This window comes from Leptopilina heterotoma, unplaced genomic scaffold (assembly GCF_015476425.1).
Source record: "Leptopilina heterotoma isolate Lh14 unplaced genomic scaffold, ASM1547642v1 Lhet_60, whole genome shotgun sequence".
Classification (NCBI taxonomy): Eukaryota; Metazoa; Arthropoda; class Insecta; order Hymenoptera; family Figitidae; genus Leptopilina; species Leptopilina heterotoma.
In genome coordinates, this window is record NW_025111138.1 from 7,935,645 (window position 1) to 7,955,340 (window position 19,696).

Here is a 19,696-nt window from a genome sequence, read left to right on the forward strand (position 1 = left end):
CTCGATTCAATCTCGTCACCTCAATCACGTCGTGTTACTAGCAAATTTAACGAATTTTATTACAATATAAAGGTTTATAATTTATATGTGTTGAAAAATTGAGAAAATGGAAAATTTTATTAATAGGAAAAAAATATTTTGCTCAAAGAAAAATTTTCGAAGAATATTTTCCAAATTTTATGCTACGAAAATGAAATGTAGAATTAGTGTTGAAAATGTGTTTCTACATCGAAAGGTGAGGGGAAAAAAAGTGAACAGTGTATTGATGAAAAAAGAGAAATTTAAGTGAATTGAAGATAAAGTATAAGGTAATTATTTTTTTCTACCATTATTACAAATTATTTATTTTTTGAAAAATTTTATTAAACATCTTGGATACAAATCAATGATTTTCTGAAATTTAAAAAAATATTCTTCGCAAGAATCCAATTATTTCTTTAAATAATAAAGTTTTTGTCAAGAATTCAATTATTTTCCAAAAATTTAAATAAAATTCTTTACACGAATTCACTTATTTCTATGGATAATAAAATTCTTAAAACAATTCAATTTTTTTCAAAAATTTTGAGAGTAATTCTACGGAAGAATACAATTATTTCCATAGATAATAAAATTATTTAAAAAAATTCAATTACTTTCAGAAATTTTAAAATAAATTCTTTCCAAGAATTCAATTATTTTTTTAGATAATAAAATTTGTCCTAAGAACACAATTATTTTCAAAAATTTCAATAAAATTCTTCTAAAGTATTCAATTATTTTGGAAAATTTCAAAATTTTTCCCGAGAATTCAATTATTTTCCAAAATTCCAATAAAATTCTTCGTCAGAATTCAATTATTTCTTTAAATAATAAAATTTCTTCTAACAATTCAATTATTTTTTAAAATATCAAATAAAATTTTTTCAAGGAATACAATTATTTTCAGTAATAATAAAATCCTTGGAATCAATTCAATTATTTTCCGAAATTTCAATAAAATACTTCGTCAGAATTAAATTATTTTCCAAAATTTCAGTAAAATTCTCCCAATGAATTCAATTATTTGTTTGAATAATAAGATTTCTCTAAAGTATTCAATTATTTTCGAAAATTTCAAAATTTTTTACGAGAATTTAAATATTTTCCAAAATGTCAATAAAATTCTTCGTCAGAATTCAATTATTTCTTTAAAAATTAAAATTTCTTCTAACAATTCAATTATTTTTTAAAATTTCAATAAGATTCTTTCAAAGAATACAATTATTTTCAGAAATAATATAAAAACCTTTGGAATCAATTCAATTATTTTCCGAAATTTTTATAAAAATTTTTCCCGAAATTTCAATTCATTTCCAAAATTTAAATAAAATTCTTCGAAAGAATTCAATTATTTTTCTAAATTTTAATAAAATTCTTCGTCAGAATTCAATTATTTCGTTAAATAATAAAATTTTTCTAATGATTTTAATAAAGTGTTTTCCAAAATGTCAATAATATTCTTTACAAGATGTCGATTATTTTCCAAAAATTTTTTTAAAATTCTTATCAAGATTGTTGTGGAAAATAAAATAATTTCTTTATTTTTCTTGAAAAATAAATAACACAAAATTTGAATTAGTGGAAATTTGAACAAATAAAACAAAAGTTATATGAAAATATTTTTAATAAAAAAATACGTTTCGTTCGCTTAAACGTTAATCATTAGAGCAATTGTAAGCCAGGCTATAAATTTATTTATTGAAAGAATTTAAAAGAAGATTTTTTTTAAAAGAATTTATAAGTTAAATAAATATTTAATCTAAGAAAATATTTGTTTATTAAAATATTGATAATATTTAAACGTCAGAATTATATAATACAGTATGTTTTACAAAATTCGTAATAAAATATCTAATCTAACAAAAAGAAATTAAAAAATAATTTCAATATAGTTGACCGTTAACAAAATGTTTTTTTCTTTTATATTTTTTATAATCATAAAAATAATAAAATTACCTAAAAATAAAAAAAATAAAATAATACATAGTAAAAAAAAGAAAATAATAATAATAATAATAATCTAAATAAATATTAGTTTCATTTAATAATTAAATATTAGGTGGGAAAAAAATTGCTTACATTTCTCGGTGAAATTATTTTTTTAAATAATTTAATAGAATAATTGAATAGTCATTAAAATAATGACTGATGCAGAATAATTATAAATGAAAAAATTAAATATTACATTGTCAATTAAATTGATTATTCTTCTAGATAAAAGATCAATACTCATTCTCACGGCAAGAATACTGCAAAATAAATATTATTGTGAAAGAATATTTTCTAAACAGGAAATTGACTCACTGTTTATCAGAATTTTAACCAAAACAAAAATTTTATTATATAATTTATCGATATAGTTGAATTTGTATATATCATTCTTAAATATTATTATATTTTGATTGTACTTTGAATTAATCTTTGAACAAGATCGATTGATTCATAAAAAAATTAAATATCTCTTCTTTGACAAAATAAAATTATATTTTATTATATTAAACCTATTAAATAACTATTTAATTATAATAATAATTATAACAATTTACAATAATAATATCATACAATAATTAATTAATTATTATAAAAATTATTTAGCCTTCTAATATTTATTAGAGATTTATTTTCAATTTCAACATTAATAAATCGAAAAAATTGACAAAAACAAATACAAAACTTATTTAGGATAATTGATTAAGTTAACAATTAATTAAATTATTTAGATTAAAATTTAAATTTATTAAAATAGATTAACGAAAAAATTAAGAACAAATTTTTGTGCTAGAATAGGAAAATTAGTTATAGAGAAAAAAAATCTGGTTCCAACGAAAAAAAAAAGAAGGGAAAAAACCAGGTATTATGTGTCTAAAAAAAATTTCATGGTTTGTTGTTGTTTGAAGTGAGATTTTTTTAAGAGAATAATAATTATCAACAAGAGGAAAAATTTTCTCAAATATAATCATATCGACTACTATTATTTATAATCAGTTTTTGTGATAACTTTTATCAAAATGTCTCGTACTTGAAGACAGACACTCGCCTTACATAAACAATAGATCATTTCATGACAATGTAAAATTTTCTATTGTATGTAACAAATGAATCATAAAAGTTGAGATTTTATTTTTGCTGAATGTATATATATATTGTTATCGTTTTAGATAATTATGTTTATGAACTTACCTGAAATTTGACGGAAAAATTTCAACCAAATTACAAATTTATTATTACTATTATTGCCAAAGATTTTTTTTTGTATAAAAATCTTGAATTAACAATATTTTTTTTTATACTTATAGGAATATTTTTTCGCATTTAAAAGAATGTTTCGTACTTTAGGAATATTATTATAATAATTAGGTATTATTATTATTATTTCATTTCACTTATTCATCTCAACCTCTCAAAAAAAAAAAATATTTTTACTACAATTATTATTAATATTATTATATGACTGATGTATTAAAAAATTTTACTAGGCCTTTAAAAGCTCTTAAAATTTTTATTACTCACTATCAAGTAAAAGAACTAATATTCTTATTATTAATCTTATATTATTATTCTTGCAATTTTTTATATTGCTTTTATTATTATTTCTCCTATTTCTATTTATTTTCCTTATTCTTTTTTTGAATTTTGTAAATAATTAGATGAATAAATTAATTTAGGAATTCAATTATTTTCCAAAATTTCAATAAAATTCTTGGTCTGAATTACATTATTTTTTTAAATAATAAAATTTCTTCTAACAATTCAATTATTTTTTAAAGTTTCAATAAAATTCTTCGAAAGAATTCAATTCTTTTTTTGAAATAATAAAATCCTTCGAAACAATTATTTTCCTAAATTTCAATAAAATACTTCGTCAGAATTCAATTATTTTTTTAAACAATGAAATTTCTTCTGAGAATTCAATTATTTTCAAACCCTTCAATAAAATTCTTCTAAAGAATTCAATTGTTTTCTTAGATAACAAAATTATCAAAAGCGATTCAATTAATTGTTTAAATAATAAAATTTCTCTGAAGAATTCAATTATTTTAAAAATTTTCAATATAATTTTTCCAAAGAATTTAATTATTTGTTTGAATAATAAAATTTCTCTAAAGTATTCAATTATTTTCGAAAATTTCAAAATTTTTCCCGAGAATTCAATTATTATCCAAAATTTCAATAAAATTCTTGGTCTGAATTACATTATTTTTTTAAATAATAAAATTTCTTCTAACAATTCAATTATTTTTTAAAGTTTCAATAAAATTCTTCGAAAGAATTCAATTCTTTTTTTGAAATAATGAAATCCTTCGAAACAATTATTTTCCTAAATTTCAATAAAATACTTCGTCAGAATTCAATTATTTTTTTAAACAATGAAATTTCTTCTAATAATTCAATTATTTTCAAACCTTTCAATTAAATTCTTCTAAAGAATTCAATTGTTTTCATAGATAATAAAATTATTAAAAACGATTCAATTAATTCTTTAAATAATAAAATTTCTCTAAAGAATTCAATTATTTTTAAAAATTTCAATAAAATTCTTCCAAATAATTCGAAACCATTATTTTGACAAATTTGAATAATTTCTTTGCGAAAATTCAATTATTTCCTTAAATAATAAAACTTATCTAAAGAATTCAATTCTTTTTCAAAATTTCTATAAAAATTCTTCCAAACAATTCAATTAATGCAATATATAATAAATTATTCTCATGAATAATAAAATTTTTCGAAAGAAAATTTTCAAAAATTTAAATAAAATTCTTTTCAAGAATTCAATTATTATTCTCATAAATAATAAAATTTTGTCCCAAGAATTCAATTATTTTCATAAATTATAAAATTCTTCTCCAGAATTGAATTATTTGTTTTAATTTTAAGAAAATTCTTCTTCAAAATTCAATTATTTGTTTAAATAATAAAATTTTTCTATAGTGAATTCAATAAAGTATTTTCAAAAATGTCAATAATATTCTTTACAAGTATTCGATTATTTTCCAAAATTTCATTAAAATTTTTCCCAAGAATTTAATTATTCTCATAACCAATAAAATTCTTTCTCAGACTTCACTTATTTGGTTAAAATAATAAAATTTCTCTCTAAAATTTAATTATTTTTAAAAATTTCAATAAAATTTTTTCCAAAATTTCAATTGTTTCCATAGATAATAAAATTTTTAAAAACTATTCAATTTTTTTCAAAAATTATTATGAAATTCTTCACATGAATTCAATTATTTTTAAAGATTTCAATTTCTTTGCAGAATTTCAATTATTTTTCAAAATTTTAATAAACTTCTTCGTGATAATGCAATTATTTTTAAAGACTTTGATACAATTCTTTGCAATATTAAATATCTTAGTAAACAATATTTGAATAGTCTTTCAAATAGTCTAAAACTCTAAAATAATAATGAATGAATAAATAATAATTAAAAATTAAATATTACATTTAATTCACTTATTAATTTCTATTAAAAGTTCTTATAAATAATTAGATGAATATATATAAATTTACTTTAACTGTTTAAAGAATTTTTTACTTTTTTCCATTTATTAATTTTTATTAAAATTTCTTATAAACATTTACTTGAATCAAAGAATTTTTATTTACATCAATTATAAATGGTATTTGCTTGAAACATTGAAATTATGGCACAAATAATTATTGATTCAAATTTATTAACCATAAATAAATATTTACTTGAATCAAATCAATTTTATTTAAATCAATCAAATTGCTTCAATCAAATTTACTTGAAATAATGAAATTATTGGCTCAAATAATTATTTATTCAAATTTATTTGTTTTAAATAACAATTATTTGATTTAAGTAAATATTTATTTGCCAATAGACAAGTAATTTATTTGAATTAAATAAATTTTTTGTTCACTGTAACTCTTATTTTAATGAATAAATTAATAAATATTTTAATATTCTGTGAGTATTCAAATACTTCCTTTCGTATTTTAATTGAAATAACTTAATGTGGACTATGTGCCAATGGAAGGTCTATTTCAGTCGTAGACTTTTGTGCAGCTATCTTGCATCAATACACAGCGTAATAATAGGTTGCCTATCTGCAGAGGCCGGTTTTGTTTTATCACAACTGCTTAATTTTTTTTTTGTATTATATTTTATTCAATAAAATGTTAATTTAGAATTTTTTAAAGTTTTTTCTTTTTAATTTTTTTAAGGGCATTTGAACCATTATGACGTCACAGTTTTTGAACACATACTTTGCACAAACTGTGACGTCATTATGGTTCAAGTACCCTTAAAGATGTATTACATTATACCAAAATAAAATATTTGATTATTACCATGTTTTTTAAAAATTACTTTTTATTTAAATTTCTTTATTATTATTTTTAATTTTTAATTATTAATTAATTGTTGTTATTAATTTATTATTATTAATATTCATTAATTATTATGTAGGTTTTATTATTTATTTGTTTATTTATTAATTTATTTATATTTATTTATATTTATTTATTCATTTATTTATTCATTTATTTATTCATTTATTTATTCATTTATTTATTTATTTACTTATTTATTTATTTATTTATTTACTTATTTATTTATTTATTTATTTATTTATATTTATTTATTTATTTATTTATTTATTTATTTATTTATTTATTTATTTATTTATTTATTTATTTATTTATTTATTTATTTATTTATTTATTTATTTATTTATTTATTTATTTATTTATTTATTCTTAGTCCTAACTTTGCGGTTTTTGTTTGTAATTGTATACATTTATTAAAAACATTTTTACAATAAAAAATTTTTGTCTGTTTCTTAAATTAATTTAAATTAACATTCAATAAAATATAATTACATTGTATTTTATCAAGTTTAATGATCCAACTAATTTTGTTCTCTCTTTTTTTTTATAATACTCTGATTGTTAATCGAAGATATCAACAAAAAGATATAATCTTTTTATCAATGTCAATATTTACGGTATTATTTTCATTAAGGGCAATGTATTTAAGTTAAAGTATTTTAAATGTTTCATTAGACTGCAATTTTCTTATCTGGGAGAAAATTACATTTTATCGAGAATAAAAAAATTAAGCGACTTTTTAATTCGCAAAAATTTAAAAAAAAAGAGAGACACGTCATTCTTTATAAATGTACGTATATCAATTTGCATGCTTTATTTTGAGCTATCTGACCGATTAACTCAAAATACATGCTTCGAATTATAATAATAAAAAATAATTGCTTTTGTTTTTTTTTCTACTTTCGTTTAGAATTAAGTGATAAGTTTTAAGTGCGTCGGCGCGACGTCGAGAAATGCAACGATAAACTAATACTATTGAAAAATGCAGCTATACAATTTAGTCCAGCGCTAATCGTTTTCAAGGCATCATTGCCGTTTTCAAATCTTGTAAATTGGAAAAATTTTTTTTTAAATATGAAAAATTTAAAAAGTGTCAAAGTGTTGTTAATTTTTTGAAAAAAAACCGGAAAACGTTTTTTTAACAGAATTTTTTGAAAATATGACGATAGACTGAAGGAAATAAATATTTGAATAAACCGCGGGTGAGAATTTAAAATTTTGAAAAATTCCAAAAATTACAAAAAGTATTAAAAAACAAAAATTTTGAAAATTACAAAAAGTACAAAAGGACAAAAATTTCAGAAATTATAAAAATTACAAAAATATTAATTTCGAGACAAAAATAAATAAAAAGAAAGTGCAACCAAAAATTTTCGTAAAATACCTACAAATAATTTTTTTTAAGAAAGAAAGATATAGTAACAAAGTGGAGAATAAAATTTTCGCTTTTACTCCAAATTTAAACTATTAATAACAATTAATTTATGAACAATTCAAAATAACTTTAAATAAAAATTTAAAAATAAAGAAATTAATTTTTTTTTATTATTTATAAATGTGATAATAATTATTTTTCTAAATAATTGTATACGTTGATAAACAGGAGTCATCATGGTTGATAAATTACACGAATATCAAGGATTCACTGGACGAATTCATGGAATACGTGATAGTGTGAAAAACAAATGGGAATCGTGGAAAGAGTGGAAAAGTGAAATTCCCACCGATAAGGGGGTGGAGGGTATTTTAAATCACCTTCGAGGACCACCGAAACTCGAGAGAACACTCGATGATTATTCACATATTTATAGGTATTTAGGATTTGTAAATAAATTAATTAATTAATTTTTTCTCCTGGTAAACTTTTTTTAATTTTTATTTTCTTTAAAAAATATTTCTGATTAAAAATAAATTTTTTTTTGAAATTTGATCAGAAAATATTTTGACCCTTTTTGGATTTTTATTTTACTTAAAAATTGGTGGATTTTGAAATCCATGCGTAATTTTACAGAATACATGGTTTTAAATCCAAAAATAAAATTGCCAAATGAAAAAATAGATTTTCATAATTTTTGAAACATTTTTTAAAAAATAAAAATCTTTGTTTTTAGTCTGAAAATGCTAAAAAATACCATTATTATTCAATTTTTTTTTTATTTGAAAATTCATTTGTTTATTTTTCTGACTAATTATGTCTCGTTATAAATAAAATAATTAATTAATTTAAAAAAAAAATTAAAATAAATCAATATTTCAGACCACAATTTTATCATATTTTGATAATATTTTTTATTTTTTATATATAAATTGAATGATACTGATACTTTTTTTTCATCATTTTCAGCCAGAAAACAAAGAGTTTTATTTTCAAAGAAATGCCTCAAATAATTATGAAAATCAATTTTTTAATTTTGCAATTTTTTTGCGGATTCAAAAACACATTCTACAAAATTACGCATGAATTTCAAAATCTACAAATTTTTAAGGGGGAGTGACACCTTTGACCCGAAAAAAAATCGAATTTTTTTTCTCTTGCTTAAACGATACTTTCTAATGTGTAGAATAGAAATTATATCATTAGAGATGATTTCGAAGTTATTTTATGTGAAAAAAATCAAAATCAAAATTTTTGATCGTCATTTACTAATGCTTTCGAGTACGTAGCGGATTTTTTTTTGGTTTCTTTGTTTTTTTTTTGGCAACAGATTTTTTGACAAATTTTCGCCCTAAAAATCGACTTTTTACTTCAAACAACTGTCAAATACACCAAAATTAATATTTTTAAAATATCCTACGTACTCGAAAGCTAAATCTATCTTAGATTCAGAAAAACTTTGAATTTTTGATTTAGATTAAACGGTCTAACCGGACTAATTTTATTTTTTGACCATTGAAAACCACACAAAAAATTACCTTAAAATTAATTTTGTGAAATATTTAAATTATTTTCTTGATATAATATTAAAAAAAATCGATTTTCCCTACATTTTTACAATTTTACCTACTAACTGTAATTTTAGAATTATCCTAATTAATAAATTATTATTTCCTTTAATTACTATAATTTTAAACAAATTTTTACATACTTTTTAAAAAAAATAATTTAAACAAAATTAGATAAGTTTATACCTTAGTTTAAACAAGTTTTTTATCATACGATAAAATAGTTACTGTTTTAGTTTTTTATATTTAAATTTTAGATATTTTTTTCCGTGATAATTTTGAATTGAAAACAATTACAATATGAACTTTACAAATAGATAATTTTTAACATGTTTTTGCAAAAACAAAATAAGTTGTTATATAATACATTGTTTAAATATTGAACTTTTTAAAAAAATACTAAATATTTATTTTATCACAATATTCTATTTTGTTCTTTAAGGGCATTTGAACCTTGATGACGTTTCAGTTTCTGCAAAGCATGTGTGACGTCATCAAGTTTCAAATGCCCTTAAGTTTTAGATAGTACGATTATTTTATGATAATTTGGTATTGAGAACATTTTTTTTTCATTTTTTATAAATAAATATTTTTTACTCTACAAAAAATAGATAAAATTATTAAAATGAATATATAAAAGAATATAAATAATTCCTTTATCGTAATATTTTAGTTTTTTATTGGAGTTTTAGCTGATTTTCGTTTTTTTTTCTTTTATGCGTAATAATTGTAAAAAAAAAATTTTTTCACTTTTTTGGATTGATATTTTAGGAGGAAAACTCGAGGTGAATTGGTTAGAATATCGGCTGCAGTGATGGGCATTGAATTCTCATATGCAGCCGAGACGGCTTTTGTGTCACCAACTTTATTGAAAATCGGTGTTGCTCATCAGCACATGACCTTGGTGTGGGCGTTAAGTCCTCTCCTTGGCTTCTTTGTGACCCCAATTCTAGGAAGCGTTAGCGATCGTTGTAAATTGAAATACGGCAGAAGAAGGCCTTTTATATTATTGCTGGCCGTTGGCGTTTTTATAGGTATGAGCAAAATTTTTTTTTGTAAACTAAAAACAAAAACAAACAAGAAACAAAAACTAAAAAATCAGATAAAAAACTGCAAAGAAAAAAAAAACTGAAAGCTACTAACAAAAAAGACTTTAAAAAACTAGACTAAAAAATTACTAAATTACAAACAAAGAATAAGACTTAAAAACTATATTAAAAACTACAAACAATCAAAAAAACTAAAAAAAAAAAGTAAACAAAAAGCAACAAATAAAAAAAGACCAAAAAAAAGTAGAATAAAAGCTCAAATAAGCATCAGACTGAGTTTAAATATAAAAAATATTAACAAACGTGTCAGAAATTATTTCCACAATAACATTTTTTGTATAATATTAATTATCAAAAAAGTTTTTGAGAAATAAAATAAATTTCTCCACTTGAGAACGCGAAGGTCGCCACCAGGTGTCGAGAAAACTCGATTTTATCAACTGAACTGCCATCTGATGGTGACCTTGGCGTTCTCAAGTGGAGAGTATCAACTCCATATTGAATCTCAAGATGTTTGTCGATATTCTCTCTAATTAATTACAATTAAAATTTACATAAAATAAATTAAATAAATTCATAGAGTTTGGAAATTAATTTAAACGGATTTCAATTTTTAATTTACTCTCATTTTCGATATTTTTCACCTCTTCAATTTTTTGTAGAGTCCTAGAACTAATTTCTTCACTATAAAATTTGTATTTAAATTTTGGTTTAAGAAATCACGGATTTTCAACGAAATAAATGTCAGTAGTAACTTATTTATAAAAAAAATAGTAGCTAAATAATTGTGTGAGCTGAAATTTACTAAATTTACAAAGCATTAAAAATAGAATAAAAGAATAGAAGGAAAAATATAAACAAAAGAATTTGTTTTTTTAAGGACTAATCCTTGTACCAAATGGCGAAGGAATTGGCTATTCCCTTGGTGATGGACCAAAAATATTGGCACAAAATCAATCTGTCGCCTTGGGACACAGGACAAGTGGAAAAATTTCCAAAGAAGAAAATTCACCTGCTGTGATATCGCCCCATCCGTGGGGAATATTTTTTACAATTTTGGGAACTGTTTTACTTGATTTTGACGCCGATGCTTGTCAGAGTCCAGCGAGAGCGTACCTTCTAGACGTCACAGTTCCTGGTAATTGACAATTTTTTTAAGAAAATTATTTTTTTAGATAAAATCTTTTTTCTACTCTCTAAATTTGAATTAGTAATAATATCTACTAATTTTAATTAGTTCAGGGTTGGCACAGGTCAGGGAAAAGTCAGGGATTTTTATTAAAAGTACTGGAAAAAATTAAATGTTTAGAATTTGTAAAAGAATTCTGAATTTTTGTCTCTTTTTGTTTGCCTCATAAACTATGAAATTACCACGAATTCTAAAAAAAAAAACTTTAAATTTTTTCTATTTCTAACAATAATTTATTTTCAATAACTTAATAATTTTAATAACTTAACTATTGACGAACCGCCATAAAGTTAAACTTATAAATCATTTAACGAAGTATTTTTTTTTTTTTGAAAAATTTTAATTTCAATTCTGTTCAAATTAGTTTTAATTTTAAAAATTTTAACGCAATTCTTTGAAAGAATTCAACTATCTTAATAAATATTAAAATTCTTTCCAGAAATTCAATTATTTTCAAAAACTACAAAAAAAAAAAATTCTCGTCAACATTTCAATTATCTTTCTAAAAAGAAAAATTCTTCGCCGAAATTCAAATATTTTCAGGAATTTTTATAAAATTCATTGTAAATTTCAATTATTTTCATAAATAACAATATTCATCACAAGAATTTAATTATTTTCAAAAATAAAAAAATTCTTCACGGAAATTTAATTATTTTCAAAAACTCTAAAAAAATTGAATAGCAAAATTCTTCGACAAAATTTAATTATTTTCAGGAATTTTAATAAAATTCATTGCAAAATTCAATTATATTCATAAATAATAGTATTCATCACAAGAATTCAATTATTTTCAAAAATTATTTAAAAATTCATGGAAAAATTTCAATTATTTTCAAAAAATTTTCTTAATTCAATGTTTTTCAATATTCTACTAGTTTAATAAAGTTTTCCAAAAGAATTCAATTATTAAACACAAATTTTGATAATTTTCTACACAAACATTCAATTATTTAAAAAAAAAATTTCACAAGAATTCAATTATTTAAAATAGAATTTGCATAAATTTGTTTAGAAAAAATCAAATGTTTTAAAATTTTGGCATAAAATTCTTCGCAATAATTCAATTATTTTCATAAATTTTAAAATTCTTTTCAGGAATTTAATTATTTTCATAAATAACAAAATCATTCGGAGGAAGTAAATTATTTCCTTAAATAAGAATATTCATCACAAGAATTTAATTATTTTCAAAAAAATTTTCTTAATTCAAAAAGAATTCAATTATATAAAAACTATTTTGACAAAGTTCTACACGAATATTCAATTATTTTCTAAAATAATAAAAATTTCGCATAGGAATTCAATTATTAAAAATAGAATTTGCATACATTTTTTCGAAAGGAACCAATTGTTCGAAACTTTTTTTATAAAATTCTTCGCAATAATTTAATTATTTTCATAAAATAATAAATCTCATCGCAGAATTTTAATTATTTTTAATACAATATTTTAATCGAATTCCTCGAAAAATATCATTATTCTTAAAAATGTTATTAAAATTCGTCAAAAGAATTCAATTATTTAAAAATTTAATGATAACATTATGTATAAGAATTCAATTTTAAGAAACATTCAATTATTTATTAATAAATTATCTATCTTTGTATTTAAATAATTGAACTCTCGTAGAATTTTCTAATAAAAATTGATTTAAAAATTAATGTACTGTTAAAGTTTTAGATAATAATTGAATTCTGAAGATAGTTACTAATAATTGCAATTTTTAGAAATAATTGAATTTTGTAAAGGTTTCAAATTAAAATCTTTAAAAATCTGAATTTTTTATACTTTTAATAAAAAATTCTGTAAAACTAATTTTCTTCAAGAAGCTTCATCGAAATTTTTTAAAATTATTTCAAGTTTTTAATTTCTAATATATATTTAATTAAAGAATTTCCGAATAATTGAAATTTCATGTAAAATTAAATTGTAAACAAATGGGTTTGAAAATTCTCAAGAAAAACTTTTTAAAAAAATTATTAAAAACAATTGATTTAGAGAAGAATTTTAATTAAAAATTATGAAAAAAATAATTGAATTGAAATGATGAAAATAATTTTGAAGAAGTATAATATTCTTATAATATTAAATAATGATTTTTTTCTCTCTGTCATCTTTAATTGTTATAAAACATGAAGAAATCGATCACTCCGAGTTTTCGACTCGATTAAAATATTTGATTATAATCGAAAATACTTTTTTTCATTATTAGAATAAAATAAAATCTAATTGTTATGATAAAATAAAATCTAATTAATGAGTGACTGATTTTTTGTTTAAATTAGTAAATTTTACTAAGAAATAGTAATTTGTATTAATAGATAGTAATTTCTACTAATAGATAGTAATTTGTATTGATAGATAGTAATTTCTACTAATAGATAGTAATTTCTACTAATAGATAGTAATTTCTACTAATAGATAGTAATTTCTACTGATCGATAGTAATTTCTACTAATAAATAGTAATTTCTACTAATAGATAGTAATTTCTACTGATCGATAGTAATTTCTACTAATAAATAGTAATTCCTACTAATAAATAGTAATTTGTATTGATAGATAGTAATTTCTACTAATAGATAATAATTTCTACTAACAAATAGTAATTTCTACTAATAGATAGTAATTTCTACTAACAAATAGTAATTTCTACTAATAGATAGTAATTTCTACTAATAAATAATAATTCCTACTAATTCAAATTGATAGAGAATATTAGATTTTTTGAAAGTCGATTTTTTAAAATGAAAATTTATTTAATGAATACAAAAAAATTCCTTAATTTAGAAAAAACAAATTTTCTCTTCTTTTTTTCAGAGGATCATGCTAGAGGTTTAAGTACATTTACCATAATGGCTGGATTGGGTGGTTTCATGGGCTATGGCTTGGGCGGAATAAATTGGGACGCAACTGCAATTGGCGTTGCTTTGGGAGGACATTTGCATGCAACATTTACGCTTATTACTATTATTTTTATTATCTGCGTCTCTTTCACTATCACGAGCTTTAAGGAAATACCTCTTGAACTTTTGGACAGTGATCAAGGACTCAAAATGCATGAACAAAAAGTGGGTCCTGACGATTAATTGCATATTTTCAAATAATTCAATCATTGCATTTAACATCTCGAGAATATTTTTTTTATTATTTATTTTTTATTTATTTTTTATTATTTATTTATTTTTTATTTTTTTTACTTCAATCTCATCATTATTCTGAACTAATTGGCTTAATCATCTACTTTTCCAACCATATAGTTAATTTTATTATCATGATTTTTCCTTTTTGTCGCCGGTGGTTCATTTACAACAATAATTATTGTTATTATTATATTTATTATTATTATTATTATTATTATTATTATTATTATTATTATTATTATTATTATTATTATTATTATTATTATTATTATTATATTAATATTATTGTATTATTTATAATTTTTTTATTATTTATAATTTTTACAATTTTTTATTTCACTAAGGACTAATAAAAGAATAAATAAACACTAGGAAATAATAAAATTACATGCTATTAATTTTTGTTTTTTAATTACACAAATTATTATCAAATAAAAAAAAATTAGATAATTAACTTTAGAGCTAATTTTGTTTACACAGATGAATGAAGCCCGAGAAGCGAATGAGAGCGAAAAAATAACGACCGAAGAAAACGTTTCTTATGGAACTTTAAATGAAAATCAAAATAATGGAAAATCTGACGTAAGTACGTTCCAAAGTAAGCATACAGAAAAAGAAGAAAATAAAATAAAAAAGAAAGAGAATAAAAAAGAAAAAACGAAAGAAAGAAAGGAGGAATGAATGAATGAATGAAAAAAAAGATTAAAAAAAGGGATGAAAGAAAAAAAAAAAAAAAATTTTCTGAATACTTTTTTAAAAATTTTATTTCAAAGAATTTTTTTCTCCTAAATTAGGATTTAACACCTGAAGAAGTTCCACAAGTGGAAGAAGTTAAGAAGCGAGTTGGCACTGTACCCATAATACCGGAAGTGCCGCCTCCGCCACCGCAATCACAAATTAATTCACAGTCTGGATTAGAGGAAAATTCAGAGGGAAATCCAAAAGTTTCATTAAAGGAATATCTTGCCTCAATTTTGTATATGCCACACAGTCTACGAATGGTTTGTTTAACAAATCTTTTCTGTTGGATGGCCCACGTTTGTTATTCACTCTATTTCACTGATTTTGTCGGTGAAGCTGTCTATGGCGGTGATCCAAAGGCAAGTTTCATTTTTTGTTTTATTTATTTATTTATTTTTTTTTAGGAATGTTTAATTAATTATTTTAATTGAATAATTTAATGCAGAAATATTTATATTATGGATTTTTTTTAGTAATTATACATTTTTTATTAGTTTCAAACTCTATTATTATATCACAGTTTTCCTAAGGATTTGTCAATCTGCTTCTGTCTATAAGAAAAATTATTAAAATGAGACTAATAATTAGGTTAAAATTTTTTATTGTAAATTATTATTTATAAATAAAATCTAAAAAATTATTGATTGTAATAAAAAATTGAAAACGTTATTGCAATATAGTATGAAGAAAATTTTAAAAATTATATTAATTCCGAAACTTTTAAGCAGCACTGTACTTTAGCTGATTGAGTTAAATCTGTATTAAGTGGCATCATATCAGGCAGTAGCAAATTTTTTAAGCATTACTAATTAATAATAAAATTGTTCGTAACAATTTAATTATTTTCGAAAATTTTGATTAAGTTCTTTATAAGAATTCAATTTTTTTTTTTTTTAGAAACAATTAAATTTCAAAACTAATAATTTTAAATTTAAACTTTCTTACTAATAATTTTATTTATATTTTGAAATAGAATATTATATTTGTAACTAGCAACAATTCGCGCGCTACAGCGCGCGGCTAGCTTTTTAGAATAAAATTATGGATAAAATAATGATAAGGATAAAATTATATTTTTTAAAAACAATAGAATTTAAAAATTTGAAAATAAATTTTTTTTAAAAAACACTAAAAAAATAAAATTTTGGAAAAATTACAAATAATTGCAGAAATTCAATTATTTTCAAGAGTGCTAAAATTCTTCTCATAAAATTCAATTATCCTTCAAATCTAAAAAAAAATCCTCGTCAAAATCCCAATTATCTTTATAAATAACAAAATTCTTCCCCAAAGTTCAATTTTTTTTCAAATCAACTTCAAATTCCCAAAAATAGTACGCAAACATTTAATTATTTTCATAAATAATAAATATTTCCCAGGAATTCAATTATTTACAAATTTTTTTTTTATAAATTCCTTCGCAATAATTCAATTATTTTTATAAATAATAAATTTTTTCTAAGGAATTTAATTATTTTCAGTAGAAAATAATTAAAAATTGTAGAAAATAATAATTGATTTGAAAAAATAATTTAGAAAAAGTTACTGTAATAATAAACAATAACATTAATGTTATAATACAAAAACAATGATTTTATCACTCGGTCATCTTTAATTATTATAAAACATTCTTATAAGTTATTGAATTTAAAATTTTTGAAATTAGGTATTCATTCCTATGGAAAAATAATATTGATTAAATATTTATTTAAAAAAAAAAGTTATTGATGTTTTCGAATAATTTTACAATTAAAGAAATTGGTAAATAAATGTAACAGAACATTTTTTTTTGAGTAAAATGTTTTCCTTTATTTTCTAAATTTTAAAAAGTTTCAATTTCATTTTCAAATTAATATTTGTAATTCACAAATAGAATAGAATATGTAATGTTTCTTTTACAAAAGAAACGAATGAGTTTCTGAACAATATTGTTATTGAGAAATTTAAATTATACATAAAATGGGTATATTTCCTATTTCTTAATTATAGTTATTTAACAATTAACAATTTTCTCATACTTTTAATAAATAAAAAATATTTGTAAAAAATTTTAAAAAGCGGTTTTATATTGAAATCGTTAAAAATATTTTAATTCCTGAGGCAAAAAATACATAAATATTTTTTTTTAAAAATAAACACTTATTTAAAAAAAATTTAATAAAGTTCTTTGCAAGAATTATTTTTTATTCTCAATATAATAAATAATTAATTAGAAAAAAAATTCTATATTTGAATGTAATTGAATTTGGAAATTATGAAAAAATTGTTAGTTTTTCGATATATAGTCAGTTTTTTACTCATTTTTTTTCCTTATTACTAAAAATAATTGTATAGTAAATTTTAAATATTCTTTTATTCATAATATTATTTTTTTCCTTGTATATTAAAGTGAATTTTAATTTTTTTAGGCACCTGAAGGTAGTAAATCAAGAGAATTGTATGAATACGGTGTTCGATTTGGATGTTGGGGGATGTCAATGTATTCTTTATCATGTTCCTGTTATTCACTAATTATTGAGAGGCTAATTAAGCGTTTCAAGTTCGTTCTCATATTTTTTATTTTTTATACAGCTATTTTATTTATTTTCTATTTTGCACCAATTTTTATTTATTTTTATTGCTCTTTATTTATTTTTTTATTGTTGACTGTATTATTAATTGTTTTTTTCCCCAGGTATTTATTTTTTTTATTGTTCTTTATTTATTGTTTATTTTTATCTACTATTAACTGTGTTTTTTTATTTGTTTTTAATTCTCTTCACTTATTTTGTTTTAAACTACTTTTAACTGTTTTTATTTGTTTTGTATTTTGAACTAGAGAGAGGCTAATTAAATTCGTTCTAATGGCTAATTTTTTAAAAATTTAATTTAGTTTTTCATTTACTTATTTTTTGTTTTTAACCACATTTATAATTATTTCTTTTATTTTTACTTTTGTGTTTATTTATTTATTATTTATTTTGTTTTTAAAAAAGAGAGGCTATAATTAAGTTCTTTATTAATTATAGCTGAGGTAACATTTTCTATTTTAACGTACTGTTTTTTTGTTTGTTTATTTTTATTTAATTTTAATTTTTAACTACTTTTTAATGTTGTTTTTCTTTATTTTTACTTCTTTTTATTTATTGTTTTCTTTTCAACTATAGTTTTAATTATTTTTCTTTATTTAACTTCTTTTTACTTATTCTTTTTACTTTTTACTTACTTTTTTATTTTGAACTAATTTTAAACTAATTTTGAACTATTTTAAAACTATTTTTAAACTATTTTTAAACTATTTTTAAACTATTTTTAAATTAGTTTTTAATTATTTTTCAACTGTTTTAAACTATTTTGAAACTATTTTGAAACTATTTTGAAACTATTTTGAAACTATTTTGAAACTATTTTGAAACTATTTTGAAACTACTTTGAAACTATTTTGAAAATATTTTTTATCTGTATTGATCAAAATATATTTTTCAGGGCAAGAAATGTTTATATTTGCGGTTTACTCTTCTACAGTGTTGGAATGATGTTAATGGCATTAACAAAACATCCAGTTGGAGTAATTGTCTTCTCATGGGCAGCTGGTGTTATGTATTCAACACTATTTACAATGCCATATTTATTAATCGCACATTATCATGCATCTTCCACGGTCAGTTTTGTGAAAATATATTAATTCTGATTAGAAAATTTTTAATTAACATAATTGCTAGCTATAATACAGAACTAATCATTAGTTTATAATTTAAATTTAAAATTTGTCATTTTTAACTAATTTTTCATCATCTTCTTACGCTTTTCATTTTCTATTATTTTTTTAAAATTCTTTTCTATCATTTTCTTATTCTTTTCGTTTTTCTATCATTTTTTTTTTTTATAAACTCTTTATTCGTTTTCTATTATTTTTTATAATTTTCATAAATATTTTTTTAGTTTGCTGTCAATGCAGAAGGTGAAGCGATACAAAGTGGTGAGGTGCGAGGTTTAGGAACGGACGTTGCAATTGTTTCTTCTATGGTATTTTTGGCACAATTTATTCTCTCGTGTGCCCTTGGATCCATAGTAAGTTTGTCAGGAACAACCACAGCTGTTGTGGGTGTTGCAAGTTCTTTGGCTGCTTGTGGAGCATTGTCAGCCACTCAAATTATGTATTTAGATCTTTAATTATCCGCAAAACAAATTATAAACCGTTAAGAAAAATGACAAACAGTAAAAAAAAAAAAAATATAAACAAAAGAAGCTAATGACAAAACAAAAAG

General features: G+C 20.6%; 1 protein-coding gene across 2 annotated transcripts; it reads left to right on the top strand.

Moving 5' to 3' along the window:
• The first annotated feature begins 74 nt into the window (after window positions 1–74).
• LOC122509392 (proton-associated sugar transporter A) lies at window positions 75–19,695 on the top strand. 2 transcript variants are annotated; one of them, XM_043623417.1, is made up of 10 exons: window positions 75–308; window positions 7,986–8,193; window positions 10,097–10,359; window positions 11,255–11,512; window positions 14,386–14,636; window positions 15,189–15,290; window positions 15,503–15,808; window positions 17,858–17,988; window positions 18,915–19,089; window positions 19,371–19,695. In XM_043623417.1, the coding sequence occupies exons 2-10, from the start codon at window positions 7,994–7,996 to the stop codon at window positions 19,599–19,601; spliced, it is 1,917 nt and encodes a 638-aa protein (XP_043479352.1). In that variant the 5' UTR covers window positions 75–308; window positions 7,986–7,993; the 3' UTR covers window positions 19,602–19,695. The 2 variants fall into 2 exon arrangements, with proteins under 2 accessions (XP_043479352.1, XP_043479353.1); XM_043623418.1 differs by lacking the exon at window positions 75–308 and adding an exon at window positions 7,251–7,584.
• The last annotated feature ends 1 nt before the right edge of the window (window position 19,696 follows it).